The following is a 14,340-nucleotide window of genomic DNA, read 5'->3' as shown; positions in this document are numbered from 1 at the left end:
ACAGCTAAAACATAAACAAAGGAAAAAAATTGTAAAAAATTTTAGTACAAAAGATAGCTAAAGGAAACAAACAAACAAACAAAAACCAAAGAAGACAAAGAAGAATTTAGGTCTAACATATTTCATAAGGCCAAGAAATTCAGCCATGACCAGCAATGCACTTCTACAAGGGGTGAACTCAGTGCTAGGTGCTAATATTGCTGGTGAGGTCATGCTCACCTTCAGAGCAAATTAAGAGAACAACTGAACACATGTTAACATCAACAATACCTTCAGCACTAACAAAGGGGAAAAAACTTTAAGCCCCAAATTAAAAGCTAAATAAACTGGGTGGTGGCACACAAGCCTTTAATTCCAGCATTTGGGAGGCAGGGGCAGGAGGATCTCTATGAGTTCAAGGTCAGCATGGTCTACAGAGTTAGTTCTAGGATAGCCAAGGCTACACAAAGAAATCCTGTCTTCAAAAAACTTATAATAATAATATTCCAATAAATCCAATAAAAAGTAAGTAAAAAAATCTAGAGGCTTTAAATTCATTCATTCTCTAAGTAAAAATAGTGGTAATAGTTTAATAAACCTTTATCCCTTTGAAGTTCATCCTTGGAGACAGCATCAGCACAGACATCAAAGTACTTTTGGAGAGTGTCAACTTGTCTACATAAGATGTCTCTAAAAGTTTCCATTTCAGCCAATTTCTCACGTAAACTGTGTCCTTTCTGCAAAACACAAAGGAGAGGGTGTGTGAGTCAAGTAAAGCAAACCTGGACTGTTGGCCCTATGATATTTAGTCATCTTTTAGGTTGGCATCCTAACATTGAGGGAATGGGATAATTAGAGCTATGAATTGCAAAGTAATATTCCTAAGAACAGGCTTGAAGAGGGTTTAACTAGTGACCTGACACTGGAAGACCCATAGAAAATAGGAAAGCAATACTGCTTGATAATCTGCTCACATTACATTTCCCTATCAACCACTGTGAAGAGACACAGACTTTGAAATGGGCAAATGCATTATTACTGGATGTAGTTTAGTAGTATTAATGAGTGTTGTCAAAGGAACCCTGAGGGGAAGATGGTATCAGACTGCACAAGTTTTTCCTTTTCATTGCACATGATTTATTTTACAAGTCTTTTAATAGAAAATCAAATAGTGTGATGTGATTTTTTTTTCTCAAGAGACACAAAGGAACTTGTGTAGAAACACTGATTATTTTTGCATTGCTGGTGATTAACCCCAGGAATTTTGCATGCTAGCCAAGTGCTCTATCATTGAACTACATTCCTCAAGGCATTGACTATTAATCTACAGATGCTGGTCAGTTTTACATCAGTAAATCATTTTAATATTTTACAGATCCTCCTTTGAACCAATCTATAAAATTGTACCTTACCTCATTAATGAATGAAGATAATAAAATCTCACATGTGTTCATTTTATATTTTGTATGTACCATGATTTAATCCCTTACAAATTTATTTTATAACAACTTCAAGTCAATTACATTGTGGAAAAGTTCTTTTAAAAACTTATCAAGGGTTGGTCAGATGACTCAGAGGATAAAGGCACCTACTGCCAAGCCTGACAACAGGAGTTTAACTACTGGGACCCACGTGGTGAAAGTACAGAACCAATCCTACTAATTGTCCTCTGAGTTCCATATGCCCATTGCTACACACACACACACACACACACACACACACACACACACACACACACACACACTAACCTAAGTTGTGCCCATAATATCCAATACTAGACTCACATGACATCACCTTACAGCACCATAATCACAAACCTTGAATGAAGATGTGGATGTAGCAGAGTACCCACTTGCTCCAGACACCAGTGACACCATTGAGCCATGTCTACGTAAGCTGGACTCAGATCCATATCCTGATTCAGTCTAAAAGAGAAAGTAAAGTCTACATGAAAAAAAAATAAATAGAAATATTTAAGAGGATGCAAAAATCAGTAAGGTTATTATAATAGTAATTACCAATTTGGATTTACATAAGAAATAGCCAATCCACTGATGCAAACAATACCTTTCAATTCTCTGTTGATATTTTAATTTAGAATGTTATATGGTACACTAGCAGGCTAACAAGTTATTTAATAACAGGATCTGATGGTCAAATTCATAAGGAAAGAGAATAATGGTCAGCACAAACTGGGGAAGGATTTCAATGAGGAAGTCAGCTATTTGAAAATTTTCCAAGTTCCTGAAACTAAAGGTTTTGGATCCAATTACAGTGAATCAAGTCTGGAGAGTTGGCATAGTAGTTAAGAGCACTTGTTGCTTTTGCAGAAGACCCAGGTTGATTCTCAGCACCCACCTGGAGGCTTACAACCCTCTGTAACTTCAGTCTTAGGCAATCAAATACTTTCTTCTGATCTCCATGGGCTACAGGCACGTATTTGGTGCACATACTTATATGCAGACAAACCACTCATACCTAATCAAACAGAATGAATAGATCTACTAATAAAATAAATTACAATAAATCAAATGCATGTGTTGAAAAATCCAGGCATCTGTATCATATCATTTGCTGGAACATCACATTGTACCTCTTATGGTTTTAGGCAAGTATTTATATTTAATAGTTGTACTTTGTTTGAATGGAAGAATATCATATAGACTTTTCAAACATTAATACTTAGACGTAAGTACTGAAAGCAAAGGAACAACAGCTATATTATGTATCATTTTAACTGCAGTCACTAAATTTCTTTTCCTATACTTTCCTTCCCTATCTCCTCTATCTTCCTTTTTGCTTCCTTTCCATTGAGACAGCATCTTATATGTATTTCATAAAACAACAACACACACAGAAACACATGAACGCACACAGCAAAACTATGATGAGAGGTATATAAAAGTACAATGTAAGTAATGACTACAAAAAGGTAGAAGAAAATTTTGGGGGGGGTCTATTTGTCAAAATGCAAGTTAAGAGTAAATTAAGTATAATTTGAGAATATAAATGTACTCTCAAGCAGTTTAAGTTAAGTTTAAGCAGTTTTCAGTATCACAGAGTCACACCAAAGGGATCTGTAATTCCAGCAATCACAGTTCACAGAGTAAGACTTCTTACCCTGTACTGAGGTACACTGGAAGTCCTCCAGCAAAGGTGCTCTGGAGGCATTTTCATATAAAGTGGTTTGACTTCTTTCTTCTCTTTTTACAGGAATTTTAACATGTATGCTTATTATTTCTACATTTTAATAGTTTGGGTTTGGCCACAGAAACAGCTGATCTGAACAAGGGGAGCTCATGGACTCCAGACTGATAGCTGGGAAACTAGCATAGGATTGATCCAGACCCCCTGAACGTGGGTCAGTGAGGAGGCCTCGGCAATTTATGGGGCCTCTGGTAGTAGATCGGTACTTATCCCTAGCATACAAATGGACTTTGGGAGCCCATTCCACATAGAGGGATACTCCTTCAGCCTAGACACAAGGGGGTTGGCCTAGGCCCTGCTCCAAAGGATATGACAGCCTTTGAAGATTCCCCCATGGAAGGCCTCATCCTCCCTGGGGAGCAGAAAAGGGATGGGATGGGGGGGTTAGTGGGGGGCAGGGGATGAGGGGAGGGAGAGGGAACTGGGATTGACATGTAAAACAAGCTTGTTTCTAATTTAAATAAAAAATAGAAAAAAACAAAAACAAACAAAAAGTCATATTGACCAATGGAAATTAATTGAAAACCTAAAACAAAAACAGCAACAACAACAAAAATAGTTTGGGTTTGGTAACTGCAGTTAGAAATAGGAAAAATTTCTCTGTAACAGCCCCCCAAAAAATGTAAGGACTTTCAGAAATGGACTTTCAGAAATTAAGTATCTCAGATACCGATGTGAGATTTATTTCAAAGCAGGAATACAATACAGTCATCTACAATTTACAGTCCAATTTAAAGATATTTAAAACAGATTGTAGACATTTTCATTTAAAAATTCAACAACTTGGCCTTGAAATGTAAGTGCATCTGCCCTTCTCATTTACTTGCTCACAAGGAGAAGTCTGGCACAGTGTAAGTGATGTTAGTGATGCTTTCAAAGGCCTTGTAATACATCAAAACAAGAAATGCTTTACTGTTTCTTACACTACAGCTTTTACAGTTTCTCTTTCTCCAAGTGCCAGTGTCTTAAACAGGCAACATCATTTTATTACAAAGACATCATAAAACAGACCCCATTACAATACTGACACAATATTTGTTAAGCCATGGATAATAAATGGATGCTCACTATGAGAAGAGTATCTGTTTTAACTCTCATAGTTTCCATTAAATAAACCATAATAAATTATGGAAATCAGTCCAAGAAAAAAGAAAATTCAGTAAACAAATTCCAATTTCATTGCTACTCAATGTAAACATCAAAGATTCATTGTTGTAGATTTGTAACTGCAATAGTTTTAACAAAAGAAGGAGAGCTGCAGAGTATCAAAAACAGTCACACACTAAAAGAATAGCTAGACTGCCACTTTAATACACATACATAGTGCTCAATTAGTGATGTGTTTCTTTCAAGTCAAATCTATCATCAAAGATGTTAATATGAAAAGAAAAACTTTGTCAGAGAAACCAGTAATAATTCTAAATGAACAGTAATTATTTTGAATATGACAAAGCAACAATATTAGTTTTAATTTAAAATATCTGTTGTTTGAGGGCAGAGTATAGTACAGGTAGATAGAAATGGGGAAATTATAATCACAATAGTGTTATGTTTATTAGTACAGTTTTAGGGCTAATCCTTGAAAGAATGCTGTTCTTTTTTCTTAATCTTACTCACTCTCCCACATGAAAGAAGCTGAACTCACAACCTTTAGCCACCTACCCATGAATATTTAAAAACACCAAATTCTACCTAAGACTGCCAACCTGGAATTCAAAGTTATCATAGGAATGCCTTTCCTTTTCAAAATACTTGCTTTTGCTTTAATATTCCCCCCTTTCACTGTTCTGCAAAAAATCAACCCCCACAAAAAACTCTCTTCTTTCTCAAGTTTGCCAGAGTTTATAAGGAGTATTCCTGAACATGCTTTACATAGATGTAAAATGTCATTTGGGTAAGGACACATATAAGAAATATCATATATATAAAACAAAGTTTACCTCTAAATATCACAGTAATGAGACCATACCTTTATTAGAACATTATAAGATGCAAACAGAAAAACCACTATAACATACACATACACCACACAAACAAATCAAAGAAAATAAGCAGGCTCTATGTCCACTAGAGGGAGTCACTGGCACTTTTCAAGTGCCTTGCTTGGAAAGCTGACAAAGGTTACTATTGGTCAAAGCACAATAGTAACCTTTAGACTAATTCCTTTATCGTATGTGCTTGGGATTTTTATACTTCAGAATATTATAACTTAAATCATATAGTTCAAAGCTATGAATTTAATAAGATAGTAGAAATGCCTAAAACTTAACAACTACCTTAAGTTATTAGGTAAATTTGATTGTTTAATTGTATGGGAGATTAATTTAAATATTATCATTTTGCATCATTAACCCATCTAAACCCTAAAAGAAGTGACATATAAATACATTAAATATTGGATTTAAAAATTTAAAGCATCTGCTTTTAAAAACTATTTTTTTTCTAATGATCTCTGGCAAGCAACACAGCAAAGAAACTGAGGCAAAAATTAATTTTCACATGGTATCAAAAATTACCTAGTTGTTATTTTAATTATGGGAAGGAAGAAAATACAAGAATATTAACATCAAAATATGGAAGTTTTTCTGAAATTGAAATTCTAAAGCCTAATCAACTGAATTACAAACTTATGAACATCAATCAGTCTACCATCCAAATTATAAGAAAGCAAACCCTATGAGAAGCAAGATGCTGTATCTTAAAAGATGAATGGAAATCTGACGGCTAGACAGATATTTCAGCAGTCAACAATCACCTGTAACTCCAGCTCCAGGGATCACATGCCCTATTCTGGAGTCCACTGGCACCCATACTAACATGACATACCCCACCCTCACATAATTAAAACATTTAAATTTTTTAAAAGTATGTTTTAATATATTTATTCCAGAAAGTTTTACTGAAAAATTATACTAAAAGCAACACTAATGAGTTAGGGTTTTATTATACTAGCATGATGAGTGTTGTATTCCCATCTTATTTAACTCTTTTATATGTGATAGCAATAATTGTGATACTCATTTTATAGATGATTTTATGTACTATGTTCAAAGTCACACTACTAGTAAGAAAAGGTACCCTGGCTCACAGAAGGTACTGTACTCCAGACTCTCAGAAAAAGGCAGGTGTTGGAAGCTCTGGCAGTAGCCACTGACAAAGGATCAGCTGAGCAGTTGTAGGGGACAGGCAAGAAATGAAAGGATGAGAGGGCAGAGAGGGGAAGACAAACAGGAAAAGGACAGGGGAAAGACAGGAGCTGATAAAAGATTATAATGAGTGTGAGAAGAGAACCGAGAGGCCTGAGCCTTAGATCTCAGGCTAAGACTGCTGCAAGCACCCTGGATCCTGATACCCAAGGCCAGCATGGGAACTGTAACACTTACAGGTTTAGAGTCCCAATATGAATGGCCTGTAAGGGCTAACTAATTAAGACGGTGTCGCTTGCTGATGCTTCTTTCTACTTACTGTCAAAACCTGCTACTGTCAGACAACAAGGGAAATGAAAGCTGATAGAGACCATGTTTGAAGTATTTCTTGTCTACCTACAATTTCTACACAGGTAGAGAAAAAGAACCCCAGGCTGGTGGACTAGGTACAATTTAGACAGATGACACAGCTTTCTAACTGCTTTTATTTTTGTCCTTCTAGAATTTCTCCCCTATGCAGTCAGGTTAAAGAACAGCAATCCATTTCTTTAACTTCTTGTTTTAAATATAGTTGATTGTACTATTTCCTGTAGGATTTTTAGCCCAGCAGATAGGGTCTTGTTAACAGCAGACACAATTACATGTAACTTTTAACTTCTTTTCATTTACTATCCATTCTTTTAAATACTGGACATCAGTAATGCAATAAAGAAGTTATTTGTTCTAAGCATTTATTTGTAGGCTTATTTCCTATTTTGAAATATAAATCAAGGTGAACATTTGTAAGTATGCCATTCAGTATTACCAAGTATATCCATATTTCGGCACAATCAATCTCTAGACACTTTACCTTGTGAAGCTGAAATTCTGTATCTGTTAAACAGCAACTTAACATTTATCCCTCCTTACAATTGTGGCAGTCACTATTCCATCCCTCAGTTTGTCTACATACAGAATGGCCTTCAAGATAATTCTTTAAAACAACCAATCAAGTCCTCTGTCCATTCCTGAACTGTTTTTGATGCTGTGGTTAGGTTTTAGAATTTCTCTGTATAATCTGGATATTATCAGGAAAAAAAATGAAAATATTTTTCCAAAGTCACAATGTATATGAAGTGTTTTAATGCAGCAAATGTGTCAACTTTCATGATATTGAACTTGTCAATGCTTTCTTTTGCTGCCTGGAGTCACACCTAATAAGTGACTACCAGACCCAATGTTGTGAACATTTTGCCAAGTTTTCATGATGATTTTAGGTACGGATGCCCAACCTTTTGGCATTGCAAGATGATGCTGTTAGTCATCTACAAAGATCCCACACATGAGTTTAAAACAAAGTCACAAAATAGATCTCATATTGTGTTTGAAGTAAGTTTATGATTTGGTATTGGGCCACATTTATAGCTATCTTCAAGTTTATGCAGCCCATAGCCTATATCAGCTAGATCTCTAATCCATGTTGAGATCATTGTTTTCAATATTGTATGAGGCAAGGGACCAAATATTTTGATTGCAATAGCTTTGTAGTAAGTTTTGATAACCAAGAGGCATTGTCTCTCTTGCTTCATTTTAAAGATTGTTTTAGTTATTTGGAATCTTGCCAGTCTCCAAATAAACATTGGACAGATTTTCCATTTCTGCACAGAAATGTCATTAGGAATTTGAAAGCACTGCATTAGACACACAGCCATTTCAGATAGACTTGAAATAGTAACAGTATTAAATTACACAAACATAGGCCACATGTTGCCTTTAGCATCTTCTTTCACCTTTTGAAATATTTTTATTCATGTGTATGTGTGCAGGCAAATGTGGAGGCCAGAGGTATTGGATCCTCAGAAGCTGGAGCTATAGGCAGTTGTGAGCTGTCAGACATAGGTGCTGGGAACCAAACTTAAATGCTCTAAAAGAGGAGCAAGTACTTCTGAGCCATCTCTCCAGTCCCACTCCCTTCCTTCCCTTTCTTCCAAAAATTTAAATTTCTTTATTAACTTGGGAACAGTGAATGAGAATGGCTACTATAGGCTCATATACTTAAATTCCTGGTCCCTAATTGGTGGAACTGTTTTAAGGAGGATGAGGATGCAGGCTTTTTGGAGGAGGTGTGCCAAGCTGAGTCTTGAGATCTCTTACTCCTGACTGTAGATCAGTATGTAAGTGTTCTCAGTTTCCTCCAGTGCCCATGCTTGCTTGCGTAATGCAAAGCTTCTACCATGATGGTCATGGGCTAACCCTCTGAAACTGTAAGCAAGCCCCCAAGTAAATGCTTCTTTTTCTAAGTTGCCTTGGTCATGGTGTCTCATCACAGCAACAGAACAGTAACTAAGACAGAAGTTGGTACCAGAAACAGCATATTGCACTGACAGTCCTGACCATACTTTTTGTTGGTGGAATGTGGAATTTAGGACTTTGGATAAGAAAAGCAGCTGAATGCTGTAGGCAGAACTTAATGGGCTGGCCTAGTAGCAATGTTGAACACTGTAGTGCTGGGAGCAATTCAGACTTTGGAGGGCCAGCTCAAAGTTTCACAGGGAAACAATATTAGTGGCTAGGGTAGAGACTATTCTTGTGATATTTTACCAAAGAATGTGGTTGCTTTTTGCCTTGTCTAAAAAAATCTGCCCTAGGCTAAATTGAAGAGTTTGGGACTAATATTGACAGAGATATCAAGTCAAATCTAGAAATTACTATGTCACATGGTTATTAGTGACCACTCTTATGCATATCTACAACAAAAAAGAGTAAATGGAGCAAAAAAATTACAAAATATACAGTTTAAGGAGAAAAAGAGCCAAAGAGAATGTAATGTTGAAGCCAAAGCCTGTGCTCAAGGATATGATTAGTTTAAAGAAAGGCCTGATGCTAAATGGTATAAAGGGAGTGGTGTCCTCAGGAAGAGACCCCTCCTGGCTAATCCTGCAATTTGTGTAATTAGGAATTAGGAAATTAGGCTTTAGGAATTATCTGTTTTTAAAGAGCAACAACAAAGGAAATCTTATGCAAATGTAATTCAAGGAAGGGGTCAGATTATATCTTAAGCAAGCAAGAACTTGGTAGCGTCAGCCATGTGGATCTGGCTTTAGTCATGAAGGATACAGGAGCAAGGGGTTGGAATCTTCCTCAGAGGTTAAGGAAAGCTGCTAAGGCCAAGTGAGTGGCAGGGGAGTCTCTGCAGGGAGGCCAGGAAAAGCCATTATGAGAATCTTCGATGGTGAAGCCTGAACTGCATTGGAGACCTCAAGATTTTGGGAGATGGCCAGAGCCAATAGGATACTTGCCAGGTAGAGCTGCAGACAGGGTGTGGAACCAGCCAAAGAGAGGTGTGTTGCAGTCAACAAAGCTGGAAGGAGTGGCAGACCTGAAGAGCTACTACCTAATAAGCCCTTTAGTATGAGACACAGAGTTAAAATATTTGGAGTTTGTCTTGCTGGGTTTCAGTCTTGTTTGGTCCAGATTTGCTTACTACACACACTTTCCTCTCTTTTAGAATGGTAATGTATTTTCTGTGCCACTGTAAGAAGTATGTAATCTGTCTTTTGACTTTACAGGGTGTTATAGTTAAAAGATTGGCTTGAGTCTTGGAATAGACTTTGGACTTTTAAACAGTGTTGAGACTGTAAAGGACTATGGAAACTTTTGAAGTTGGAATGGATGCATTTTCATTATGATAATGGCTACAAGCCTAAGAGGGCAAGGGAGTAGAATATGGCAGTTTGATTAGAATGACCTTCATGGGCTCATATATTTAAATACCTGGTCCCTAGTTGGTAACTGTTTTAGGAAGGATTAGGAGGTATACCACTAGTGGTAGGCTTTGAGGTTTCCTAAACACTTGCCAGGCCCAGTCTTAATCTCTCTGCCTCCTGCTGGTGGATCAAGATGTAAACTCTCAGCTACTGCTCCAGCGCCATGCCTGCCTGCCAGACATGCTTCCTGTCATGACTTTCATGGACTAACTTCCTGAAATTGTACAGCAAGCCCTCAATTAAATGCTTCCATTTATAAGTTGCCTTGGTCATGGTGTCTCTTTATAGCAATAGAACAGTAACTAAGACAAGAATGTTTTATCCTATCTTCTTTGGCATATACCAACTGAACACATATCATATATTCTATAATTCTCAAAAATACAATTCTTAGAAATATAAGACTGTTACAAGCACCTCAGAGCTACCAAGCATGCACATTATCTATCAAGAAAGACACGGTGATGCAGAGAACACTCTCAGTAGTTCTGTTCCAGTACTTCTTAAAACTAGCAAGTGCTCTTTAGAGCCATCTCTTTAGCATTTCTTTCATTTCTTTTGACAGTCATCCCTGTTCAAGTCTTTAACTATTTCAGTTAATTCCTAAGTATTCTTTTTGATGCTATTGTGAATTTAATTTTTATTATTTCCTTTTCAGATTGTCATTGCAACTGACTGTATAAAGATGTTAAAGGTTCTGTAACAATCCCAAATAGCACCACAGACTGGAGACCAAGTGTTCAAACATGAGCCTATATGGTACATTTCTCATTTAAATCACCACAGTTCAGGCTAGAAAGATAGGCTTAGCAGTTAGAAGCATTGGCTGTTCCTTCAGAGGACCTAGGTTCAATTCCCATCATCCAACATGGCAGCTAACAACCATGTGTAAAGTTTTTTTTTTCCTTTGAGTACTTCATACATGAGCACTGCATTATATCACTCTCACAACTCCAATTAACCTCATGTTGCCCTCCCTCCCAATTAATGATTTATTATTGCTATTTACACATATACATCTGTATATATGTGAATATACATGCATACACATTCACATATATGTATACCTTACTGAATCTAATTATCATTACTTATATATATGTTGAGTCCCACTTGGGACTGGACAACGTATGTGGAGTTTGTCCCCGGAGGAAACTGATTTATCCTTTTCTTAGCAGCCAATGACCACCTGTAGCTCTTCTTCAAGGGGTGGGATCATGTGGAATTTCTTCGGTTTATACTGGCATGTCAACTGGTGATGGTGTTATTTTGGTCTTTTCAGGAAACCATCTTAAGAATTCATGGGTGTATTTTCCATATCATGTCTAAAAGTCACTACTCAACAGTAGACAACTTGAACTTCTGGTCCTTATAATCTTTCCATCCATTCTTTCAAGATTTTCACTGAGCCTTAGGTGTAGTGGTTGTATTGCAGATGTATCTGGTTAGGGTGGAAAATCCTTAAGTCACCTATTCTCAACATTTTGACTAGTTGTAGATCACTGTAACGGTTTCTATGTGTTGCAAAAAGAAGCTTCTTTGATGAGGGGTGGGAGCTATACTTAATTTGTATGTGTAAGTATTTAGAAAACGTAAGTTGTATTATATTCAGAACCTGGAAGTATTAGGCTCTCCTCTAGGATCTATTACCTCTCTAGTAACTGGCTAGTTTTATAGCATTCAGCAAAATTTCTTCCTACTGAGCAGGCTTGAAGTCCTATTAGAGTGTTGTTGATTAGACCCAGGATAATACTGACACAACTGCACTAGTGTGTATATCTTGCTGGTCCAGTGGTCATTGTGGTTCATAGGCTTTCCAACTGGGAAGGACTACCAATGGCTTCTCTCCCTTAAAAACTTGCACAGCACCTTTAAAACTATGAAGAGTCACCACTCAGGAAGAAGGCTTCCAGGACAGTTCCAGGCGAATTCTTCCACGTCCTATGACTGAAGTGTGCCAGGCCAAATATTTGTTTTCACTGTTCCACCTAATGAGCTTTTGGGGTCTCTGATTAGGAACTCCAGTGTGGCCACATGTTGCCTGGCCTCAGCATCTCTGAAACCTAGAAGGAAGAATCCACGAACCCCCACCCTGTGTTTTTCACATTTCCAAAGCCAGTACACTGTCAAGTCTGGCTGCCAGCTTGGAATGGATTCCCACCCTCTTCAACCACATTAGCAGCAGCTTTCTTACCTTGAATCAATTGCTTTCTTAGGATTTCTTTCTTCACAAGCTGGAAGCTTAGCTAGGTGAGATCTTGCCAAGAGGGCACCCTTCCATTGTTTCAGCGGAGAGCAAAAAGGACTCTTCTTAATGGTGCCAATCTCAACAATTACAGCCTCAAAGCAAGTACCTTGGCTCTAACATTTAGCTTCCTAGTACTCTTTTTCTCTCCAAACTACACATTTTGTATTTCTTTCTGTCCTACTCATTCTTTTTCATTGTATTTCATTACATAAGAACTATAAGTAATTACTATGCCACAGACCTGATATTTATGCTATATTGAAATTAACTTGCCCAAAGAATTTAGTCCATTAATTTTTAATTTAGCTTCAGGGACGGTCTTAGCACACACCCAAGGAAACAAACAGATTCTTCACCAAAATTTCTCATGAATGTCCTCTAGCCCAGTTTCTAACATAGTTCTTGCTTCCCTTTGAAACACCATGATCGAGACTGCCATCTTCTGATTTCCTCTCAGCACTTTTTGTCTGCCAGGCACCTAGCAGAATGGCAACAACATGATCTGCTTATAATACTCAACTGCACGTTTAGTCCAGAGTTCCAAACTCATTCACATGCCTTCAACAAACATGAGGTCAAGTTATTCACAATAACAAACTATTCCTGATAACAACTTCCATGTTGGTTGCTTTGTGTTGCTGTAATGAAACACTGTAACAGAAGCAAGCTGTACACAAAAGTGCTTCATATGATTTATGGTTCCAGAGGGAGAATCCATAATAATGAGGAAGGAATGGCATCAGGTAACCAGTCCAGGTCAATGAAAGCCTATTTTCAACCACATGCAGAAAGCTGAGAGTGTAATGGCTCATGTTGGTCATCAAGTTCACTCTGTCTGGAATTAAGTAAAACCCAAGTTGCTGGGCATGCCTATGAGGAGGGGTTTTTGTTTGTTTGTCTGAATTGATTATTTGAAATAGAAAGACCTAATCTAAATTTGGGCTAAACCTTATGATGGCAGCCCTCATATAAAAGGACATGGAAGAAGGAAGGTTTGGTTTTTACCAGTTCTCACTGTCTCTGGCACGTTCATCCATGTTGTTGAGGTATTACTTCACTGGTGTTAGAACCTACTTCTTGAGGATCCTGAAAAAAGGCTAAAGAGCAGCAGCATTCTAGGAGTATTCCAGGACTCTAGCACCAGACTGGGACTGCTAAAACATTCAGGGCCTTTCTGGTGGGAGACAGTCACTGTGAGAGTACCTGACCATTTCCATAGCCTGTAAGCCACTCTAATAAATCTACTTTTTATGTTTTCCCCTTCCATGATTTTTCCCTTCAATTGTTGACTTTTATTTCATGTATTTTGATGGTCTGCTCATACATTGTGGCAAACATCTGATCCTATGGGGCATGGTTCATCCAAATTACCACATATTAATAACAATTTATTCACTATTAGCTAGGCTAACAAACTGTTGGCATATTATTTTTTGTAGTATTTTCCTACAAGAATTTTTGTAAACTAGTAGTAATGCTGTCTTTTTCATTTCTGCTCTTAGTGTTCTCCTTTTATCTTTTAATATACCTGGCTAAAGGTCTGTCAATTTTGAATCTTTGGGAAGAGAAAACCTTTAGTTTCAATGATTTTTGTTTTTATACTCTATGGTTCCCCATTCAACATCATCATCAATTGTTGTCTTGAATTCTTCTGCTGGCTTTGTGTTCAATTTGTTTCCATAAGTTGTAAAATTAGTTTATTCCTCTGTAATCCTTTTTTTAAATACTGTATAGGTATATATTTCTTCCAAAGCACTAATTTTGGTACATTGTGGTTTCCCTTTGTTTGGTCTTCAAGCGTTTTCTCATTTTCCTTGGGATTTATTATTCTTTTTTGGGGGGACTATGTTTTTTTTTTTTTTCTGTTATGAATTTCAATGTCCACCCAGCTGTGGATAGATAGGAATCTTTGTATGACATCTTTTTAATTTGCCAAGACATAGAACTATATCACATGAACTGTTCTAGACAATGTTCCAGATGCACCCAAGAAGCACACATAATATTTATTAGC

The 14,340-nt window shown here is 37.1% G+C and overlaps 1 protein-coding gene across 1 annotated transcript in view; it reads right to left on the bottom strand.

Annotated features, from left to right (window-relative positions):
• Positions 1-14,340, bottom strand: part of Cert1 (ceramide transporter 1) — a 95,593-nt gene that overhangs the window by 35,595 nt on the left and 45,658 nt on the right. The window contains exons 4-5 of the mRNA NM_001244026.1: positions 1,797-1,904; positions 578-716 (exon numbers count right to left, since the gene is read on the bottom strand). Coding sequence (NP_001230955.1) covers positions 578-716; positions 1,797-1,904 — 247 coding nt within the window. The remainder of the gene's footprint in view (positions 1-577; positions 717-1,796; positions 1,905-14,340) is intronic.

The sequence above is a fragment of the Cricetulus griseus genome, chromosome 2, assembly GCF_003668045.3.
Source record: "Cricetulus griseus strain 17A/GY chromosome 2, alternate assembly CriGri-PICRH-1.0, whole genome shotgun sequence".
NCBI lineage: Eukaryota > Metazoa > Chordata > Mammalia > Rodentia > Cricetidae > Cricetulus > Cricetulus griseus.
Note: the sequence above shows the minus strand (reverse complement) of the source record. Positions and strands in the feature narration are given on the sequence as shown.